The 24,093-nt window shown below is 34.5% G+C and overlaps 1 protein-coding gene across 3 annotated transcripts in view; it reads left to right on the top strand.

The window, feature by feature from the left end:
• Positions 1–1,130: 1,130 nt before the first annotated feature.
• LOC136030448 (protein DDI1 homolog 2-like) overlaps positions 1,131–24,093 on the top strand; it is a 36,450-nt gene continuing 13,487 nt past the window's right edge. Inside the window, exons 1-6 of one of the 3 annotated variants that reach the window (XM_065709434.1) lie at positions 1,131–1,155; positions 6,456–6,547; positions 15,089–15,189; positions 18,166–18,328; positions 21,999–22,184; positions 23,734–23,988. In XM_065709434.1, the coding sequence (XP_065565506.1) occupies positions 15,109–15,189; positions 18,166–18,328; positions 21,999–22,184; positions 23,734–23,988 (685 nt within the window). In that variant the 5' untranslated portion in view covers positions 1,131–1,155; positions 6,456–6,547; positions 15,089–15,108. Of the gene's footprint in view, positions 1,256–6,455; positions 6,548–15,088; positions 15,190–18,165; positions 18,329–21,998; positions 22,185–23,733; positions 23,989–24,093 lie in introns of all 3 variants that reach the window. The other 2 variants (XM_065709433.1, XM_065709435.1) reach the window with 2 other exon arrangements.

The raw sequence follows: 24,093 nt of genomic DNA, 5'->3' as shown, positions 1-24,093 counted from the left end.
AACAAGAATTCCAAAACACTAATGTGGCGTTTATTTTTCCCAATCAATCACAGGGGAAAAAACTATAAGTAATTTGCATTAGTTTCACTAGAATACACATGAAAATATAGTTTTTGAGGCGTTAAAAGAGGCCAGTGCTACTATATTATATAGTAAATTAAGTTCATTTTATATTGGACAAGATTTTTAATACTCCTGGATACGTTTTGCTAATTTGTCGTTCTTTCTTCTTTTACTACTATTTACTTTTCTTCACCTGTCTACCATATGTATAAAAGCCTACCTTTTTCTTTTTACTTCACATGTTCAAGTGTAGTAATAATAATAGTGGAGTTCTTTTTCTTGTGCATTAGTTTTTTTCTTATCACTTTTTGTCATTATTGTGTTTGATGTGTTTAGAAAGCCTTTTTCAAGAAAATAGAAATTATACTTGAGAAGCCACAGTCTCAATTTGGGCTTTGAGAATGAACTATGGAGCAAGTGAACGAATGTATATTTTAGAAAGTGTTGTTTCAAGGCAGTAAGGCCACTAGGCTTTAATGAACTAGATTACAAGTTGATTTCGGTATGAGAAAATTTGTGTAAATTTTAATGAGGTAGAAGGTTAAATTGTGAGATAGAAAAATTTCAAAGGGAGGATGGACCAAGTTCATTTCACTCTACTATTACTACTGGCAACTTACCCAGCACCAAGCCACCAAAGGCTAAACAGCTATGCGCGCTCCTCCTCCATCCTAATCTATGCAAAACCTCCCTTTTTACAACCTCCCAGAAAGTTTCCATTTCCCTTGATTTTTTCTTTTTGACATCCTTCCACCCAAACCAGGGACAACCTACTTTCCCGTTATTCCTAGACGGGTGGCCGAAAAACATAATCTCCAGCCATTTCACACATTTCAATATCCTGCAACGAAAGCAGCTTAAAGCTGAAAAAAGATGGAACTGTACTTCATACGTTGTGTAATAGAAATAATATAGCCAAAAATCATGGGATATATATGCTATAAAAATTAACTGACCATTCAGGGGCGATCCTTATGACTTGTAGTTTGGTTCATTTAAAAGTACTTCAGTGTTCATATTTTACGGTGTTGAATCAGCATGTTTGTAATTTAGTCTTTACAAATAGTATTTGGCGTTCTGTCTCGAGCCCAGGTAAATTCAAATTATACTTGTCAATCTTGTCTATTGTCAGACTACTATTTTCTCGAGGACTTTGCAGTCAGTTGGTGAACTCAGTCGACAGTAGTCTCTGGTAAATTTTTTCTCAAGGTCTTAGACAGTGTGGTAATCTAAAATCATCACAATTCTGGGGACCTTAGCCTATTCCTAAATTTAATGAATATTTTTCAAAAATTCATGTGTAGGGTAGCCTATATTCTGGTGAAAATCCCTGGGCAATTGCTGTATAGCTCAGTAAATATCTGGTGCATGACTGCATCTTATGGGAACATGCTAATAGGCTAAATAAAAGTAGCATCATTAGAATCTTTATTTTATGCTCTTTCCAAATATTGGGACTGGTTTTCTGACAATGTTTCTCATATATCCTTAGAGGTCTGATATATAGCCCTAAATAATATATTTTTCTTTTTTCCCTTAATGCTTATTTTGCACTTTGGAACAAAGTGTTTGCTCTGTATTTCTTTGTTATCAGGTTCTTTATCCATCAAAAGCCTTTGCCTTATCTGAATGCAAAAGAATTTAGGATCTGTTGGATATTAAATATTATTTAAAAATGTAGATACAAATGTAAAGAAGCATAATAATTAAGAAGTATAAGTCTATAATTAGGGCTGTTGAGAAGGAAACATGTTAAGAAAACAGTTCTTACTACATAATACACATTAATAATTGTAGTTTAAACTTTTTGACTACAGCTCCATTTTCATTTACCACTCCTCCCCCATCCCCATAATGTGCAAGTAAAGAGCCCAAATAATGTATATCCCATGTGATTTCTTGGTTTGATTTTTAGCACAGTTGTTTCAAGTTATAGGTTGAAACAAGGGTGACATGGCAAAAAGTATAAGAAATGTATAATTTAGGCTATATATTTGCACACTCAGGTGTTGATAGTAATTCATAGTAGAGCTGCAATCAAAATATACTAACATTTTTACAATTATTCTGCATAATATGAAGTAAAAAATGTTTAATTAACATGTTTCTTTTCTTAACAGGCCAAATTAAATCTTTATTTATGGCATCCTCCCAACCCAGACAAATACAATCTGCTTTCCATGTAGCCCCAGGTGGTTGGCCAAAAAGGACAATCTTTGGCAATCTGTCATCCTTCATCTACAGAACATGGCCTAGCCATCTCAACCTTTCTTTCATTATAGCCTTAGAAACCAGGATTGAACCACATTTTTCATACAACCTACTGTTTGAAATATGGTCATTTGTAAGAATCTTCCAGAAGGGTACAATGTAGAGGATGTTGGGGAGAGCAGCAGTTTATTACTGCCTTGGCAGGTAAAAGTGAGTGAAACAAAGCTTAACAGAGACTATAGAAGCATATGAAATTGATATGTGGCATTTGACCCCTTCTGCTAGAAGATGACAAGTGTGAGAAATTGTATTTCCAATGGGAATACCAAGATAAGTGATTTGGTCAGACAGGTGGATCTTTGGAATTCCACCTACAATTTCATTAGGAATTGGACCTTTCCAGTTAAAAAGCCCTACATTAGACTTGTCAGCATTATGTTCAAGACTAGATTTTAAGTATTGTGTTTGCAGTTTTGGAAAGTTTCAAAAATGTTGTCTAAAGTTTGGCTGAGGTTAAAAATGTCATTAGCATATTTGAGGCAAGGGCACCTTGCCTAGCTTCTCTCTTAACTGGTATAATTCTATCCAGTGGCCTTGCCATTTTATCTTGTTTAAGAGGTATTTTAAGTTGGACTCTTAGCTTAGCAAACATATCCCTCTGAGATCTGATGATAGCTGGATTTACTCCTCTTTTAGCAGCCTTAACATCATAAGGTATCAAAGGTGTGACAAACAACATAACTGGCCATGGCAAGTGAACTAACTGCAGAGCATTAACAATAACCACAAGAGTGTCTCCACATCCAATGCAATATTGAAGGCCAAATTGATGTGGAGGCATGTAACGTTTTTTTTTTTTTTTTCAAGCACTTTTATGAACAGTAGTTCATAAAGCCTGCATAAACTGGTTGATACAGTTGTGAGTTGGAAAAATTTGCATTGATTGGAAGTTTTTTAGTTTTTCTGAATAGGAGAAAGATCTACCACACATAATGTCAACAGAACCAAGCCCTATGTAAAAATCATCAACAATAGTAATGTGAGGTGTTCTAAAAGCACAAGAAAACCATTTTTGATATATAGAGCATCAAATCCATTCATGCCTCATGACAGCTTTGGTTTAAGATGCATAATAGCATTAGCCATAGATATTACAGATACTATATAGTCAGAATCAGGGAATTCATGCTAAAATTGATTTAGCTCTTCAACATATTTGTGTTCAAGCTGGTGGTCTGGTAGAGAACAGTTGGACTTATAGAAAGGTCCAACTGTGGACCTTTTATAGAAAGGTCCATGTCCCTTGACTCTTGGATGTAGACCCATCTTGCCCCTCCTCCCAATAAAACACTAGAACTACACCTCCACTTGGATGGAGTGTTCACCAAATGAAATGAGGATTATCTTTGATTTGATTTTTTTTTTTTTGTGATGTCTGTTCTGTGATTTACTTTTGGTGGTTCAGAAATTCCTTGGCAAACTTCTTCTTGGTTGCAAATAAGATATTGGAAGCTACAATGATGACAGTGGTAAAATATGGTTCTGAAAAAATGGAGGAAAATTTGCTGGATATTTCCAGAGAAATTGCCTATGAATTGCTTTGGGTACCTGACTAACTGACAGTATTTCAAACAATAGGCTGTACAAAAATTATGTTCCAATCCTGCTTTCGGGGGATATAATGAGAGAAATTTTAAGATGGCTAGGGCACTTTCTGCAGGAGAAGGTTGACAAATTGCCAAAGATTTTCCTTTTCAGGCAACTGTCTAGGGACAAATAGAAAGCAGGTTGTTCTCAGTTGGGGTGGAAGGATGTCATAAGGAAAGATTTAAGGGAAGTGGGAACTTCCCAGGAGAGTGTAAACAGGGAGGCTTTGAATAGATCAGGATGTAAGAAGAGCATATATAGCTGTTTCTGCCTCTGATGGGTTGGTGCTGTGACGAGTTGTCAGTAGCAGTAGTAGTAGTTATTTTATTGAATAAGCCCAATAATATTTTCACATGGGAATTTTGGGTGGACCTTCTATGCAGCTGAAGCCATTGCAACCCCTAAAATAGGATTCTCTGATATCTCAATACACTGTATACATGTATTTGAACACATTGAAAAATTGATACAAGCAGGAAAAGAGAAATATCACTATTTCTAAACAGAATGTTATATTTTATACTATATAGAAAAAGATTTTTACTGTGCCCTCTCTCCACTAGCACCAAAAATAAAAGTGTAGACCAATTTTTTCCTGAATATTATACCCCTCCCCCTTCAAAAAAAAACTCCTTTTATTTTTGTCTGAAGAATCAATGAGAGTTGGTATGTTTGAGCTTAAAAATACACTCTTTGAGGCCCCCCCCCCCTTGAGCTTTAGAATAAATGTCAGAAACATTTTTTGCAACAAACAGGGAGGTATCACCCTGCAGTATGGTACCCTTTTTCAGGCTTAGCTTAAATAAAGGGGAATGAGAGATCGAATTTTTCCTCTCCCCCCATAGTTCTTTTTATATTTATCTGAAAGATTGTGGACATTTAGAAAATTTGTGCATAGGAATGTGTCATTTTAGGTGTCTGATCTGCCCCCCTTGCTTGCACAAGGTCCCACCACTCCTTCCTCATAGAAGCTGATTGTGCATTTATACATCCCCGATTACAATTTCATTGAAGATTTACAGAATTAACTTGGTTAAATTAAGCATTAAGATTAATTTTCATGTTAGCCTCTTATCTTGAATGGACTAGAAGACTTCTCAGGAACAAATGTGCCAATATATAGTTTTTGATAATTTAAACTGATAGGCTACCTCAGAATTTTCAACTGATAGCAACTTGCTCCTCTTTGAGACCAAATTATAGTTTTGTGCCACAAAATGGCAGTAAATGCAACTTATTTGTGGTACTTTCTTTGTTCACTTAAAAAGGGCGCTAGAACATTTAATTTCAGCTCGGATGAGTCCTCTCCAGGTCTTCTTGGACCATTGTTTGATACAATCACCCCTGGGGAAAACAAAACAAAGGAATAAACACATGTCTGTGATCTCTCTTCAGGCAAAGAATACAAAATTTCACACTTTTGTAAATAGAAGCTTGAAACCAGTAGAGTTGGTTTCTCTGATAATCCTGAATCTGGTGGTGGAATTTTCACTAAGATTTCTTAATATTTTGCAGATGTTTCCCTCTTTTCGAAATCAGGCAAGAGAATTTTCTGAGGCTTGTAAATTTTGATGGATAACATAGACCTAGTGAAGTTTAAATATTAGAATCCGGGCTGCAGCAGTATCTAGCAACCTAGTAAGAAACAATCATGTCCCTTAGTAAGAACTAAAATAACCCATAACTCCTAAAAATACTGTCAGATTAAAACAAGAAGTATACTATTCAAACCGCCTTGTCTGAAACCTCTGTATATGAAATTTTCCTTTCCTTGGCTTGAACAGCAAGGAAAATATATTGGCTTAAAAATATGGAAAAGTGGCTGCAACCACAATATTGTGCATATACAGCATCTTTTTTTTTATTTTATTTTCCTCGGATATTGGGGCACGGGAACATCGCAAAGAGCTGTTTAATGGCTTATTTTAAATAAAATTGCCACATATAATGCCTTTTGTATGTGCGATAGAAACCGCAATCACAGTAAAGAACAAACTAAGTTATAACAAAGTTTTACAGTAAAAACGGAGCTCTAGTCAAGAGACACTGAAGCACCAAAGAAAAGAAAATGAGGATTTTTAGTATATATAATGTCAAGCAAAATTTAACATGACTTTTGAAGAATCACTGGGGTTGCAGCGGTAGCTAGCAACCTAGTAAGAGACGATCACGTCCCTTAGTAAAAACTGCAATAACCCATAACTTCCAAAAATAGGATCAGATCAAAACAAGAAGTACACTATTAGAACTGCCTTGTCTGAAACCCCTATATAGGAAACTCACCGTCTCTTGGCTTGAACAACAAGGAAAATGTATTGCCTTGAAAATCAATTTTTCTTCTGAAGTATAACAGTTCAAAATAGGGATGAAACCTTTTAATAGACAGTGAACAGATATAAAATTTTTAACTGGATATTTTGAACACATATACAGTGTTCATCATCAGCAGTAAAACTAAAAGACATCAATAAAAACAAACAAAATTTATACCCAATAAACTAACTACATATAGTTTATTGCTCTTTTTTTTTCAGTGCAACAGCGGAAGCAAATCTCCTTGATCTTTTCGGTTCCGGTTCATTAGATTTATCTGACATATCAGGTGGACATCAGTCATAGCTCTTAGGTGAAGTAATATTTACTTTATTTGACCTCAGTAAATTATCATAAATTGAGTTCAATCCAAATTCACCTGTATCTCTATTTATGGAATTATTCTTGAATACATTTTTTTATTAATTTCTATGTCATATTAGCACCATAAGAACAGAAGACCACATCAGGCAATTGCCCCCCCCCCCCTCCTAGACTCCAGAAGAGAGAAGTTCTTGTGGGTTGCATTGTCTTATGGTCAGAACCCCAGAAAAATTGTGTACCTTATTTGCATAATTAACGTCACATTCTCCCTTTGCATGGCTGATTAACGCTACGTTGACAAAGATGATGCAGAGGCAAAATTGCCTATAGGAACTTAGGTCATGCATCCAAACCGAACTATTGTTTTACTTCAAGTCTTATTAGATAAGTTTTACAATGAGGTTTTTCGCTTTAAATTGGATGTGTTGGGTGATAATTTGATTCAATGATGTATTGATGTTTTCACTTTCTATATTTGTTACTAGGATTTTGATAGATCCCATCATTTTTTGTTTTGCTCAAGTTAATTAACTCCTCACTTTGCCCAAGTTCAGTAACAAAAATTGTAATTAAAGAGTATTTTTGACAATTTTTTTCCAAGCATTGAATAGTATAGCCTAAAACAAGCTTCGATGACATAAATGCTTACCATCAAAATCTAGATTTGAAATTACACAGGCTAAGTCTCAGGATAAAGAAAAATAAACTACTGGCTATTTTTGGCTATTCAATATCAGGGGTATTTCAGTGTTTTCTCCTGAAAATCATTTGTGTCTTTTCGTGATTAAACGAAAAACCAGGTTTCTTCAACTGAAAGTAAAGATCAAAAATTAAAATTAAATGAACAGAAATAATTACGCTAGGGGGAGGACAACCCTACCACAATATCTCGCTCTTCACGCTAACTTTATTTAGAATGTTCAAAAAGCTATCTTATAACCTTGTGTTTCACTTTTTGTTCATAAAGGATGAGAATAAAGGATGGGATACAAAGTCATACTTAGCGTAAACAGCGAAATATTTAAGAGGGGGTATCTCCCACATTCCACCACTGAAAAATCCCCCAGAGAAAATTCGTGTCGCGAAATATGTCTGTTTACTTCCCAATAACAAATGCTATGTGTAAGCAATGGCATTTTCTTTTTTGAATTAAATGAAAAGTTCTTTAACTGAAAGTAAGGAACGACACTAAAACTTGAAACGAGCAGAAACTATTCCGAATATGAAAGGTACTGTTCCCTCCTCAACGCCTCGCTATTTACAATAAAGTTTGACTCTGTCACAACTCTGAAAACTCACAACTTTATAAAACAATAAAAACTTTATCGTAAAGAGTGAGGCGTTGAGGAGGGGACAACCCCTTTTCTTATACGGAATAATTTCTGTTCGTTTTAAGTTTTAATGTTGCTTCTTACTTTCAATTAAAAAACTTGTTTTTCGTTTAATTTCTGGGCGTTTTTCAACTAATGCAGGTTCGAATTTGGCTCACCATATACATGAAAAATCAAAACAAAATTTGCAAATTAATTTCGGAAGATTTATTCTTTATAGGAAGGGTTAGCCCCCCCCCCCTCTTTACCTTACTCTTTACGCCAAAGCTGTTAGCACTTTAAAAAAATCCCCCTATTCTAATAAAAAAAAATCTCCAAAAATTGGGGCAAACAGTCAAACTTTAGCGTAAACAGCAAGGTAAGGAGGAGGACACCCTTCATATATTGAGGGGGCAACTCTCCCCCTCACGGAAATATTCTTCGATGAAATTTCATCCAACGTAAACTTAAACCTTTCCCCCTTCATATCCCCTCCAGACATTTCCATCCTTGCTGAGAATCCCCTTCCCTGTAAAATTGCTTGTGGACGATTCAGCCGACAAATTCTCCTTAGCATTCTTTCATTTAAATAAGAGTTTAATCTCTATTCGGTTTCTCGATTACTCCATTCCGATGGGAATGGAGATGCCCCATTCCGTGGAATCTCTACATGAAAAATTGGGAGAACCGTAATAATTCTGGGCGGGCACTGATGTTTTTGATAATTTAGTATGTGTTATTAAAATATTTATAATATTCATCAGTCCAATCATCAACATTCATCCGAAAATCCTAAATCATCTGCATAATTTAAGTCCAGGAGATTCCCCCCCCCCCTCGATTCCATGGTCTCCCATTGCCTTTCCTGTGCTTCTTAAGTCACAGCCATCAAAAAGATCCATATAAAGGGGATACCATACAAGGATAAAACCTTTACTAAAGCTCTTCTATCAAAAGAATCGAACGCTTGTTCATAATCTATAAGACTGAGGACTGAAGGTGTTTGATAACTCAGGCACTTCTCAATTATTAACCTAAGAGTGAAAGTTCGTTCAACACATCCTTTAGCTTGTCTAAAACCGCACTTTTCTTCTCTTAAAACTTTGTCTACAGCATATTTAAGTCTAAAAAATATCTTATTACTGAGGTATTTGTTACCTATAGAGACCAGATTAATGCCTCGATAATTACCACATTCACTCTTATCACCTTTCATTTAGTGGTTTAGTTAAGCTTTTCCTAAAATCGCTAGGTACTTCCCCTTTTTCAAAATTCAGATTCATAATCTTCAGTAATTTATTTCTAACCTCAGAGCCGCCATATTTAAGAGACACATTTACCACACTATCAGCACCTGGAGCCTTGTTATTTTTTAATCCTTTTAGTACTGTCACTAATTTTTCTTCACAAAACAAATCTTCCTTCACATCTAAGGTCACACTACAATATTTTTCTAATATGCCGTATAGCTGCATCTTCCAGATCCTCGGCAAATTTATCCATGGCATCCAATTCACACCTCCTTAGTTCATATTTTGATGCTTTCTCCACTTTCTTTACATTCCTTTTGTTTTCATTTGATCTATTACTCAGATAACTCTTGTACAAGCCCCACTAATCTTGTTCACAAATATTCCTAGCTGCAGTCCTAACTTTCTTCCCTAGGACACCATTAGCAACTTCATGAATTGCTTTCCTAAAATAATTCCATCCATCTTCCACATTGTCAAATTTCAAGCTCTCCAGTTTAGTATTCAACTGTTCCTGAAAAGTTTCTTTCAAACTGGAGTCTGCTAACCTCAGAACTTTCCGGGAACATCAATAACAGCATTCCTATATGCTAATAAGGTGTGCTGTCTTGCCATCAATAAGGTTTGCTGTCCTACCATCACGTGAATACCATGTTAACCTATGGACAATTTTATAACCAAACACCGTGTAGGCTATAGCTAGATTGCTATACCTACGAAATTGCAACAGTCTGTAACCATTGCTGTTTTCTTTTCATACACCAAATTTACCTATGCTAGGATACCATCTATCCCTATTTATACCAACCTAGGCGTTAAAATCTAATAAAAACACCATATTTCTACCTGGAATCCTGTCTATTTGCTTCTGTGAGTGTAACTAAAATCCATCTGAATCACTAGTATCTCTGTCAGTCGGCTCTACAGGGGCATATTCTACTATAACTGATACCCTGAACTTTTTGTCATAAAATGAGTGGTTATTACTCACATTATTAATACCTTCTCAGCCTAAACAAGACTTGGTAGCCTCCTTATTCATCATGAGGCCTACTCCCTATCTATCATGCTTCCTATCCCTGGGATATAAGTTTCTGAAACTTCTAATAAGTCAAGTTTGAATCGTCTCAGTTTGTCCGTCAAAATATCAATGGGAGTTATTTTTTAACATCAAAACATTCGAAGTTCCAACTTTCATGTTCTTTAGATCATTGAATTTATTTTCGTCTCAGGAAAAGCAATGGTCCCGGATACCAATGCAGGACGGGGACTAACACATCTTCTCAAGTCTGCACCGAAGTGCTTAAGCCGGCTTAGAACTGGACAGCAATTAGTCCCTGGGACATCTAGTATGAAGGCAGGCTTTGCACAATGCTGGGCCTATTCTTTGTCACAACATGGTTTTCAGCATATGGCGATGCTCTTCTATCAACAAGAGTCGAAATCCTGCACAGACAGTCTCAATCTTATTACCTCCTGCTCATTATATCTCCATGCCTACAAATATTATGCTACTACGAATAGAGGACCCATAGTAGATAAATTAGCTAGGAAGAGATTTTTCATCCTGAAAACGCCTGCCAAAACACACAAAGCTCAGAAGAAATGTCCATTAATCAAAATCCTGTATTAATGATGTGTCTTTTATTTCAATATAGGAACCCTTTTATGAAATCAAGTAGAAAAAATAAGTTTTTCAACTGACAGTAAGGACCTAAATTAAGACTTTAAAAAACAAAATTGTTCAATATGTGAGAGGACTTCCCCCTCTTAAACCCCTCTCTCTTTACGCTGAAATTTGACTTTTTTCGAACTCCTTGTGAAAGACTTCATAAACGTTAGAGCAGTTTAATTGATGAATTAAATGAAAAATTACCAAGTTTGAAGTTTGATTGTAATTCTACCCCAAAGTTCAACTGAGACGAGTGCAGTCGCCTCGGTTGACCAAAACCAACACCAGTGTTTTAAAATCATTGTAGTATGCGGTGGTTAAGCTCATGAAGAAACGCTGAGAGTTCAACGGGAAGGGAAATTAAGAGGGCAATTGAACTCTCAGCTACACTGGCGCTCCTTCTTTGGAGTAAAATTAGAATCAAACTTCAAACTTGGTAAGTTTTTGTTTAATTTATCAGTTTTACTCCAAAAGGAGCGTTTTAGCTCTGCCTTGAGTTAAACTGAGATTCTAAGGTTCAGCATGAGCTAAACCAACACTGATGACCAATAACAGCCCTATTCATTAAAAGAGGCTGCTGTATAGTAAGATATTCCAAATGTAACAAAATACAATGAGACAAGACAATTTCATGACATGACATTTCATGAGACAAATACAATTTCAAAAGACAGATAATTGATGTCCACTTTCAATTGGTTTATTATAGAACCTTGTAAACGTTTTGGCATTTATCCAGCCTACATATCTTACAATTTTGTCCACATCAACCCCTCTTGCTTTAAAGTGGGACATTAAGGCAGACCGTGTGCTATGAATACCATAAACACTGATATATATACTTGCAAGAAAAAGAATACTTCTTTTATCCATCTAGAAATTAATGACTTGGGCGCAGCGTTATTTTGGCCTTGAAAAGGCCGAAATTTAACTACCGATTTGTGGCTTCCCGGTTTCGTTGTTTTTAACAACACATTGATTTGAAAATAAAAACTTCCATCGTCATTATGTATCCTATTACTAAGTGACAAACTGGCCAAAAACTGAACTCTTTCAGAAGCTGATAGAATCAATAAAATCGCTAATTTTCAGTTTCATTGTCACCCTCAGTGCTGTCTTCTTGCCAATCTCTTAACAGCAGGCTTCTTTGTTCTGCTTGCTTTTGTTGCTTCATTTTTCTTGTCCACCTCTTCTTTACCTTCCTTGTTGCAAAGACAACTTCAATCTTGGCCTTCACTGATGGATCAGTGAGCACTTTTGTTCTGCCTCCTTTCATTCTTGAAGCATTTTGTTTTCTTGGTGGTGCTGGGATGTGGTTGTGAATATTTAGGTGTGTCTTTTCTATATTACAAAGGCTCCAAAATTACAGGACTTACTGAAAGAATTGGGCGAGAGGATGGCAGTGCAGGTAGAGAAGGGGCTGGAGCTAGAACCTCTGATGAGCTTGGCAATTTGCCACCACCTTCATGGGCTAAAATACATTTGGTTGGTCTGTATTCAAGAGCACAGATATTCATTATCAAACCCATCTGGATTGAAAGGGTATATAGCTTCCAAATCACTTATGAATGTTTGATGGTATGAAAGCTTAGGGGAAAGATTTTCCTACCAACCCAGCTGTGATGTAAACGATGACAGTTCTTCTTGATGGTGACGGCTGCTCGATTAAAAAAAAAATGTCACTAATTTTGATAATTAATTCTGTTAGGGATACATAGCTGTTAGATATTTCAACTATTATGCAAGACTTCTGAAATGCCAAAGTCATTTTGATTCTACCAAGTTTCTGCTTCTCTTGATGAGTAACGAAGAAGACCAGCGTCCAGCCAGCAACTCGTGCAGTTTTAGCTCGTGAATAGACCTAAATCTGTGGTAAAGTAAAGCTTGGGTTTGAGAAAGACTAGTCAAAACATAAATGGTTGCGGTTAACAATGATCGTACTAGCGGTGTGCCGCCGCTGCTATTTTCCCCCCGCCGCCATCGACCTTCCCTTATCGACGCGGCGCCGGGGTCTAATTCTGAGGACGTATCATACTTCAATAGTACAGATAAATTTCTAGTCCTCCCATGAGATTAGTCCCAGAAGAAGAAATTGTCTTTGAAAATCTTTGTTCAATTTGGCATGCTTCTCAGCCGATCAATTCCTGTTCTTCTTATCCACCCCTTGCACCAAGTGGCTATACGGCATGTGAAATAACTTTTAAAGCAGCATCATGCCACCAGAGAAAGAAGTAACATCTTTAGCCAGAGAGTTTCCAACGTATGGAAAAAACTCTTGGAAGACAGAAGATCTGCTGTGTCAACAAATTCACTCAAGGACAATTCAGACAGATAGTGGCTACACCAGAAGTTTCTGTGCAACTAGGAGGCCGCCAGTTCTTCAACCAGGACGCAACAAGCAATCACACAAGAAAAAAGGCCTGCAGAATTCAACATGGAAAATAATAAACATGGAAATGTTTAGTTTTCTCAAAATTACAATTTCACAACTCATATTTTTATTGTAGTGTCACAACTTGGATCTTTCATATACATCTTCTGCCATTTTGCTTATGAAGGAGGGTAAGGTTCTGGTTTCCTTGCAAGGTGTTTTCCTAATCAGTACCTAATTGTATGTCTGTTAATTTGACATTGGTGTATTTATTACTGAGTGATTTTGTAGTTGATATTTGTTGTCATGTTGGTAATACCAAAAGACCACATCAGTCTGAAGACTATACGAGGCAATTGCCCTCCTCTCCCCTTGTATTTTAAAAATGCTAGTGCTGTTTTTTATTCTTTTCATTAAAAGTACTCTCCTGTTGTATTTTCATTGAAAAAATAAAAAACAACAGAATTCCCATTCGCTCTAGATTTTGAAAAATGCTTTTTACCCCTGCGTACATTTTTGTGAATTAATGAACCTGTTTTCAGATTACATGCCTTATACCGTATTGCTGGAAACTAAACTTTGGCAACACACTGAGAACAATAAGATAATTTAGGTATCTCGGCGACAGAATACAATTAATTGGCCATTTGGGTATTGTGGGGGATTCTTAATCCTTTTTTTTTAATCCTCACTTTGCCCACAATAAACAGACTAGTGGAGATTGGTGAAAATAGCTTGGTTTGGGTTTTATAGTATTCCTTTGTCTTTCCGACAAACAAAAAAGCTGTCTTAGAGCCTGCAAAATAAATGTAAAAATAAATTTCCAAGCAAAAGCAAAGTTTAACTAACAACTATGTGATCCTGGTTTTATATCCAAATAAATAAAAACTAGGATAGGAGCTAATCCAAGCCATCCAAGAGTGTTGAAAATCTTTACGCAAAATACATATGCCTCTTTTAAAGATGCTATCTTGATTTCTAATATACAAGTAATTTAGTGTGAACCCTTAGCCATTTTCAATGAGTTTTTGCATACTGTGGCTGTTTTACTAGTTTTTCAGGACTTACTCTAAGAGCCATACTAAAGTGATTAAGATTCTCTTTTCAAGTTCCCATCCTATTTCCATTGGACTTGCGTCCACTTTTGTCCATCTAAACCATCCAAGACTTTCTTTCCAAATTCCAGTTTTTTCTATTGGTGGGTGCATGGAAAAAATCTGCTAAGCTGTCAATCTTGATTGGATGAACTACGGCTCTTCAACTCGTCTCTTTCTACAAATCAGCAAGGAATACTATGTAATGGTTAAGGACCACCAAAAAAATTTATTTTTAGGCACGTAAATAAGGGTTTTGTTTTGTTTTTTGTTTTTTTGTCAAAAACGTGCGCTTTTTCCAAAAAGGTATAATTGTTGCTGTTTGCCAGTCTTAAAGACTTCCAAGTAGCAAAGAATTATATTTGAAGCCATAACAATGTCTCTACAACATGTTTTAGAAGCTCAGCAGATATTTGTCCTGTCTAACCGTGTTTTAACACTCTAAAAGTCTCTGTTTTTGTGTATTTAAAGTATCCTTCTGGGTGCAATATTCGTGCAGAAATTTTCTTTTCAAAAGTTTTCTCTGTTATCGTGTAGCAGTGGAATAAATAATATGGGCCAGATTTTCAGCCATACATTTATTACCCACATTTTTCCTTTTTTCTTTTCCTCTTCTTCTTTTCTTTCTTGTCCCTCTTTCTGTCTTTAAATAGTTGCCACTTAATTTTGGGATAGAGTGGCCCTTTTTAATAGAAAATGATGCGTTAAACGCTGGTATTTTGATAATAGTATCCAAGAGTTTGAACCAAAATTTGAAAACAAATGTGTATGACAAGTAAGCTTATTTTGCAAATTCTAGGTTGTGTTCTTCTGATTTCTTTTTGCTGTTGCAGGTTATTAATCTTGATTTAATATGAAAGTAACAATCACCACCCTGTCTGACAACATATTCACTTTAGATGTCAGTGAAGACCTTGAATTAATCAATTTCAAGGTATGTACTCTCCTAATTGATTAATCTCAGGGGCTTTAATTGAGGGGAGGGCAAATGATCCCTAATTTTGAAAAATACGTTTTTTGGTATTTTCGTTGAAAAAAATAAAAACAAATTTATCCATGCTCAATACCAGTAACAGATTCCAAGGTATCTCTAAAGGGCGCAAGCTTTCATTTAAAATCTAGTTTTTCTATTGATTAGTGCATGGTAAAAATCTGTTAAACTATTACTTTTCGTTGCATGAATTCAATTTCTTCGACTCTCCTCTTTTTACAAATCTACAAGGAATACTAAGGTAATGGTTGATCACCACCACAAAATAATAGTTTTTTGAGCACATAAAGAAGTGTTTTTGGCATGCCCAAAATATACCTTTTTCCAAAAAGTAACTATGCCCTTTGTTCAATCTTCAGGACTTCCGGGTAACAATCAATGACACTTGGAGCCTTAGCAGTATGTCCAAAGTATGTTTCAGAAGCTCAGCAGATATTCATCCTATCTATTTGTGTTTTTAGTTTGAATCTAGTATTTTTTTTTTACTTGTTTTGTTAAATTACCTGCTTAAAAAGATCTGCAAACTAAAGCAAACTCTTGTTTATGAATGCTACCTTCTCAGTTCTGGAACCTAGTGAGGTTGTGTCCTTTGGCTTGTTTTTAGGAATTTTTAGTGAGTTGAAACCTTCCCAGTGCCAACTCCAGTCACTAGAAAACATCTGACCCATTACACTTATTCAAACTATCATGCCGTGTTTCCAACAAAAATAAAATGTTAAACTACTGCAATATTTGCGATTAATAATTTCAAACTTATTTTACTCAAATACGAATTAGCTCTTTGGGTGTTCTTATAGTGACGAATCACGTAGCGTGATAGCTTTTATGTGGTAGTGCACGTTAGAGAGAAAGGACATACTTAACCATATGTAAAAAATAAACATTTTAATTGGTTTAGATTGGTTAAACATTTGTATAGAATTTAAATTTATGTTCTGTGCAAAAAAGACCCTGGTGGATGTAAAGTAAACATGCTTACAGGCTGAAGGGGTCCCATCATTTGGAATTGTCTCTAAGGGCCTCCTCCATGGAAAAATTGGTGGTCTAAAAATTTTTCCATGTTTTGACGTCCCCTTTCCTCTCTTAGGGTAAGATCCTGTGTATACCTGGGTGAAAGTAAACACTAAAACATTTAAACAGTTCAAAATGCCACCAATAACAAAAATAAAACATTATTACTGGTTAATGAAGCAACTTTCACTTACCTTGGTAGTACTAATAGAATAAGAATAGAAAGATAAGTCTGCAAACCAAGATTAGAATATTGAAAGCTACAGTGATGACAGTGGCCAAATATGGCTCTGAAGTATGGGCGCTCCTAAAAGCAGATGAAAATTTACTAGATATTTTCCAGAGAAATTGCCTGACTGACCGTATGCTGGGTACCCGGCTGACTGTATTTCAAACAGTAGGTTGTACGAAAAATATGGTTCAATCCCGCTTTCTAGGGCTATAATGAAGGAAAGGTTGAGATGACTAGGCCACGTTCTGCGGATGAAGGATGACAGATTGCCGAAGATTGTCCTTTTTGGCCAACCGTCTGGGGCTACACGGAAAGCAGGTCGTCCTTGTCTGGGTTGGGAGGATGTCATAAATAAATATTTGAAGGAAATGGGAATGTCCTGGGAGGGTGTAAAGAGAGAGGCCTTGAATAAATTAGGTTGGAGGAGGAGCGTGCATAGCTGTGTTGGCCTCAGGCGGATTGGAGCTGCAGTGAGCTATTAGTAGTAGTAGTAGTAATGAAGCAACTAAAAACTGATATTAATAACTGCAATTTTTAAGTTTCTTTACAATTATTTTCCTATGTATAACTATGGATGTAACTCCATAGCTCTTAAAAATTGTAGGCTCCGCAAGCCAGATTTTCTTGGTGGTTTGGTAATAGTTTAATCTTAAATTGCAGCTATAGGTCTCTTTAGCCCCCCTCCTTCTATGTGCAGCCGTGGTGGCTGTGTATCCGTATCTAAAATGATGTAACTTATTCTCATATTAATTCTGTAAAAAGTTACGCTAAAAATTGGTATTTACAATCACTCCTCAGTGGAAAAAGATATGTGCTTATTTGAAAACAAAGGAGACAAATTGTTGCAAATACCTCATAAAGAAAACGTTTAGAGCATATATTGGTTGTCAACAGAAAAAAGCCATCATAAAAAGAAACCTGAAATCCTGAACCTCTTCCTCACTTGAAAATGGAGGTACCGGAATTTGGAAAATGATATGTGCTTATGGGAAAACGAAGGAGACAATTTGTTGTAACTTATTGTAAAACTTATTGAAACTTATTGTAGTACAGCTAATGCTGTACCTAATTATATAGGGTGAAATCAAGTCATGGATAGTCCATCAAGGTTTTTACCCAATGAAGGTCAGAGGGTTATCAGTTGAAGTTCAATATTCTTCAAACAATATTTGCAAGGCTTTAAGATTATCAAAGAGAGTATATGGTCATCCTCCTAACCAATCAGAATGAAACAAAATAGGAATGCACGTGAATCATTACAAAAGTATAAGATCCTTGCAAGGAAAAACTGATGACTTTTTTGTTCAAAATTCAGCGGTTAACGGCGGTGTGTAATTTGAGGAGTCATCTGCCCAACTTGTTTCTCAAAGCCTTAAATTCTTTGCATGATTTGGTTTTAACAAGTTTTAACAAGGTGCAAGATGCCTACGATTTCTATAATTCAGAGGGTTGAAACCTTCCGCAAAACTGCAAGAAAGTTTATTCAATTGCAGCAGAAAATGTATCAAACTGGGCATATTAAGTGGAAATATCAAGCCAAATACACACACATATATATATATTATATATATATATATATATATATATATATATATATATATATATATATATATATATATATATATATATATATATATATATTCAAGTTGTTAATGTATTTTATTTTTTGTCGGTAGGCCTTTTGTGAAGTTGAAACTGGTATCCCTGCTGGTGAAATATTGCTGACTTTTGATGGAAAACCTTTGTATGGTGACACACAGACATTAACCTCCTTTGGAATTAAAGAAAATGACGTCATTGTAATCCAAAAATTGCCTGGAACTGCTCCAGCTGCTCCCTGTAAGCTTTTTTGTCTTTTTTTATTAAATTCATTGGTACAAATTTGGCTATTAATGAAAACAAGGATCTATTGCTTATAACGATGTGGCTTAGCATATATGACTTGATTTGATTCTCTCTCGACACCTCAGACATTCAATTTTATATCATATTGACGTTTTCGTCTCTTACCGACAACAGTAAAAAACGGCTTTTGTATTTCTTGTCACCAGGGAAATTATGAATCCAAGCTGACAATTTAAATGTATTGGTGAGACTTTAAAAAACTGGTGTTTTTTCATGTTCAAGTATGGTAAGGAGGATTAGAATCATTTAATTAGCTTAGCAAAAGCGGATAGTAATTAATATTTAATTATTATTTTTGAAACTGAATTATGTTATATTATTCAAAATGTATTATATTATAAAATATATTATACCATTATATGAGAAAAAGTATTATGCTATTGAAAAGGGCTCTATTCGCAATTTTTAGTTACCATAGAAAGGTAAAAATAAACCGCTAAAAAGTAAAATGTCAGTTTCCTGTTTACTTTCTTTCTTTTTGGTTTTCTTTTTTTATACCTGATACCACGGTGAATATAACGCTAAAGAGTAAAATGTCAATTTCCTGTTTACTTTCTTTCTTTTTTTCTTTTTTATACCAAATATCAGGATTGCCATTGGCTAGAAATATATATTATGTTTATTATATGCACAAAAATATATTATATTATAGAAAAAGTGCTTTATTTGCTATTTTCAGTCACAGTAAAAAGGTACAAATCATCCGCCAAAGAGCAGAATGTCAATTTCGTGTTTGCTTTGGTTTTTTTTCTGATACCGAATATCAGGATTACCATTGGCTAGAAACATATATTATATGTATTATATCTACAAAAATGTAGTATATTACAGAAAAAGTGCTTTATTCGCTTTTTTCAGTCACCATAGAAAGGTTCAAACCATCCGCTAAAGATCAAAATGTCAATTTCCTGTTTACTTTAATGTTTTTTTTCTGATACCAAACATCAGGAATGTCATTGGTTGGAAATTATTATTATTGTATATATATATATATATATATGTAATATGTTATAGAAAAAGTGTTTTATTCACTATTTTCAGTCACCATAGAAAGGTACGAATCATCCGCTAAAGAGTAAAATGTCAATTTCCTGTTTACTTTGTTTTTTTCTTCTTTTTTTTACGTGTTACCAAATATCAGGATTGCCATTGGCTAGATTTATATATATTATATGTATAAAAATGCATTCTATTATAGAAAATGGTCTTTATTCGCTATTTTTAGTCACCATAGAAAGGTACAAATCATCTGCTAAAGAGCAAAATGTCAATTTCCTGTTTACTTTGTATTTTTGTTTCCTGATATCAAATCAGGAAGGAATAAACTTGCTTTTTAATTTATTAAGAAATAATGTTCTATCAGAAATAAAACTGTGTTGAAGATGGGCCTTTCACTAACTGAGGAAGTTTTTATGCTAGTTAAATCAAAATGTCGGGAATTAATCTACAGTCTAGGATGGTGGAACGTGTTTTCCAGCTCTTTCCAATCGCTTGCCCCCTTATCTATTTTTGAAGCCTAGAGATAAGATGCAAAAAAAATGGGACAAAAAAATTATTCAGTTACAAAATAATACGTAAAATACTCGAATAGTCAAATAGTTTATTTCATGCTATTGTACATTTTCTGACAAATGAAATTTTAAGTCTAATAATAAAATTAAATGATAATTTAATTTTTTGTATAAAATTTATATTTAGAATGGTCTCGCAATGATATAAAAAGTACAGCTCTCTATTGAATTCTAAGAAATGCAATTGTAAGGAAAATAAGAAGATCAACACACAAATAGAAAGTAAAACTGATCAAAGCCAAAAATTTCGAAAAAAGCGTGAACTTATAAAAAAAATAAGCTTTAAGCTTCAGAGACAGCCGGATCGCGGCGCCTAGAGATTAAAACTAAAGAATTTTAAAGCATGAAAAAAAAAACCATCAGAACAGCATTTTTAGTTTATAAAATTGCATCAGAATCGAAATAGTTCTATATGATCTAGAAAATAGCCATTATTAATAAGTTGAAGTTTCCAATAGATAAATTCAATAAATAAATTTAAATTAAATTAATAAGTAAATTTTGAAAAAAATAGGTGCCCAGCTTAGTTAATCTAGAAAAGGTGAAAGGTAACGCCTCTTAATTTCCCAACGTTTCCTTATATACTTCGTGCTTAATTGAGAAAGCCGTTTCTTAATTTTATATTCATTAAAGATATCGTAGAATTTATCATAAAACTGCCCTCATAAATTTTATTTAAATTTTATTTAAAAATTTAATATTCGGTGTAAAAAATATTCTTCTTTAATTTGGGTTGTCGACTTTTTGGCTGTCAATATTTAATCCTTTTTTTGCTGATGATAGTTAGTGTTGTAAATGTAAAATTGGGTTATTTTATGTATTTTACCTTAATTTTACGGACCCCCGTGAAAATGGTATTTTACGTAATTTAAGTATTTTACGCTTTTACCGGTATTTTATATATTTTACTTACATATTTCAAAGAGCCTTGTAGTTTTCACCGCACAAAACCACCCAAAGTCTGGGAGAAACATGTTTGAATAAGATATTGTTATTGTGATTTTCACTGGATATGCAGCAGGGTTATCGAAAGCGATAGAATTACAAATTGCATTGATTAATTTCGTTGTGAGGCTTTGGTGATTGAGTGATAAATTCGTATTTGACTAGCTCTTCTCTTGCAGTATATCACCTTATATACATATGCTTATTATCTTTTAGTGAACAGTTCACGCAATATTTACACTAAAATAATCTCAGAAAGCAATATCATTTGTTTCCTGGACCAATAGCATTTTTATCCAGTCTTTTCTAGTCTTTTTTGTTTGACAAAGCGTTTCAGAACGATACAAATTTAACAAATTATAGTTTTAACAGGTGTGCCCGTAAATTGAATCAACCGTTGGATTTCTAGAGGAGAGGCATTACCTTTTTTAAGTCCAGGAAAACCCAAATCATTAAAAAAATTGCATTAAAAGCTAAAAAAAAATGATAGACTAAAAAAAAATGTTCAACTGGTGTTTTAGCTACAGGGTAACTCTAAAACACCAATTCTCCCCTATATTTCCTTGAGAGTACCTTATTTTACTAATTTTACCAATTTTCCTTACTAGGTTCTTGTTTTACAGTCGTTTTACAACACCAATGCTCGTCCATGGGTCGTTTAAACTTCATGTGACTTCTTAGCCAGGTGTATGGGATAATTATTTGAATATTGAATACCATATTGAATTATTCAACTTCAGCATTTTTGTAAAGATTTTGTGAGTTTCCTCACAAAATCTTCCTGAGAGGTTCTATAAATTACACAAGTTTTTTCTTGTTATTCTCAGGCCACATAAATTTTGTGATACCATCTATTTGTATTAGAATATTCCGGATAGTTAAATATAGATGGCATGGCTGTGTTTTAAGCTCTCTTTTTTAGGAAGCCGTCTATATCTCCCTTTCCCTAGAAGCTTTTTGTTGTACATGTCTAATTCCGTCGCTGACAGCTTCTAGTAGTTCTGACACACAACGTCTGTTGATGGGTGCGTTTTTTGGCATAGAGGTATTTTTGCTGATAAGTAATCGTATATATTTTTTTTGTACAGTAATGGACTTCAGCTCTATTCGAGTACCAGACGCCTTGGCTTCTGGTTCTCGTGCACAACCCACTAGACGATCCGAAGACGACCCAGTTGTCATTAGAGATATGCTGCTGGCCAACCCGGACCAACTCTCTCTATTGAAACAGAATAACCCTAGACTAGCGGAGGCTTTACTTAGTGGTGATCTTGGTGAGTGTGAATTTCTGAACTTATTTTCCGAAACGACGTTTTAGTCGTTTTAAAGGGAAACGACAATATAAGAGGTAACAATAGACAACTGAAAAGTACTAAGTCTAATACCCGTAGATGTATATTGGTATCGAAGATATTTAATGGGGCACAGTTTCTTCAAATTTAAGAATGGTAAAATCACCTTTTGATTAATTTTCTTACCGACCAATTACTATCTATTGCACTTTAAGTAAAGTTTTTGAACACAATATATGTTAGGGAGAGAACTAGTTTGGTTTTTGGCCTGGAGTAATCTGTGCGCATTTTGTATTATATTATTTTGCTTCTTGAAAATTCTTCTAAGAGATAGGATGTTTATATCTTTGTGCTTTTCATTTATCAAAAGCTTTTGATTGATAGCTTTTTTCTGTATTTAGGTTAGGGATGTTAATACTTCGGTTAAAATTCTTCTTTCTTATTGGTATTCCATTTTTTTTTTCGGTTGAAATCGGTGCCAACAACTACTATTAAAGCGAAAAGACTTTTAAGACAAGGAAGATTTTGTCTTTCGTCATATCTGATTTTTTTTTTTTTTATATATATATATATATATATATATATATATATATATATATATATATATATATATATATATATATATATATATATATATATATATATTCTGGCTAATATATTGGGCACTTATCCATGAGTTGTTTTCTGATGTTTCACATCTTCCCTCGATCTGATTCGTTTAAGTCACACTAAACTGTTCTTCTAATATATTATCTCTCGTTGCCATTCCTTCTCGGATATAGGCATTTCTCTTAACGTAATTAAATTTGAACTTCCTTCTTTTAGTAAAATTTTCAGTTCTCCTCATTTGTGCAGTGGTCTTACTGTCACTCTCGTAGATTCTCTCCTCTGGTTTGGTATTCCTGTTTCTAACAGTCTTCAAAACGGTGGCCATCGCACGGTCTCAGATATTAATAAGCGAATCTGATTAGGATACATTAGGATTGTTGCTAATAGAGGAGGGTTTACTAAATTTTCTGTGATCGTTCAATTGCCTTTGCTTCTGGAATTTTTTTGATTCTCAAAAAATAAAAAGGAATCCGAACTAATTGATTTTGGTCTTGTAAATTTTGTTGTTTCTACCGCCTTGGAAAAAAACTGTGTTTTTATTGGAAAATTTCTTGTTCCGAATATCACAGTAAAAGTAAAATTACGACAGAAAAAGCTCTAAAACACAGCTTGCATTCTTATTTCTGCGCATCACAGCTTCATTAGGTTCACTTGTTAGTTTTTTTTCTGTTTGTGTTTATGTTTTTTGTGTTTATTTATTGGGTATGTGTTTAATATTCGTGTTTTTATATTTCGTTCTTTTATGTTTTTTATGTGTTACTTTGTATTAATCGATTATATAGTGTGGGTGAAAAATAAATAATAATAATTAAGAAGGAAGTGAATTTCCTTTTCTTTTTAATGTTCCATTTCAATAGTCAAGAATATGTTTTAAATACACCTTAAAATCTAAAGTAGTGAATCTTCATCTCTTTATTTTCAGAGAAGTTTTCTCGCATATTACATGAGCAAAAATCTGCAAGAATTGAAGAAGAGCGTCGCAAACTGAGACTGTTGACGTCTGACCCATTTGACGCAGAAGCACAAAAACATATAGAAGAAGAAATTAAGAGGAAAAACATCGAAGCCAATATGGAAGCAGCCATGGAATATCACCCGGAATCGTTTGGAACAGTTACAATGCTATATATCAATTGCAAAGTCAATGGCTATCCAATTAAAGCCTTTGTTGATTCTGGTAAACCACTTTAGAAATATATCAAATTGTTGAGATGAGATTAGTGATTCTACATTAGTTTGGATCAGTCCAGAACAAGACCAGACCGGTTGAGCTATGGTATTT

The sequence above is a fragment of the Artemia franciscana genome, chromosome 8, assembly GCF_032884065.1.
Source record: "Artemia franciscana chromosome 8, ASM3288406v1, whole genome shotgun sequence".
NCBI lineage: Eukaryota > Metazoa > Arthropoda > Branchiopoda > Anostraca > Artemiidae > Artemia > Artemia franciscana.
Note: the sequence above shows the minus strand (reverse complement) of the source record. Positions and strands in the feature narration are given on the sequence as shown.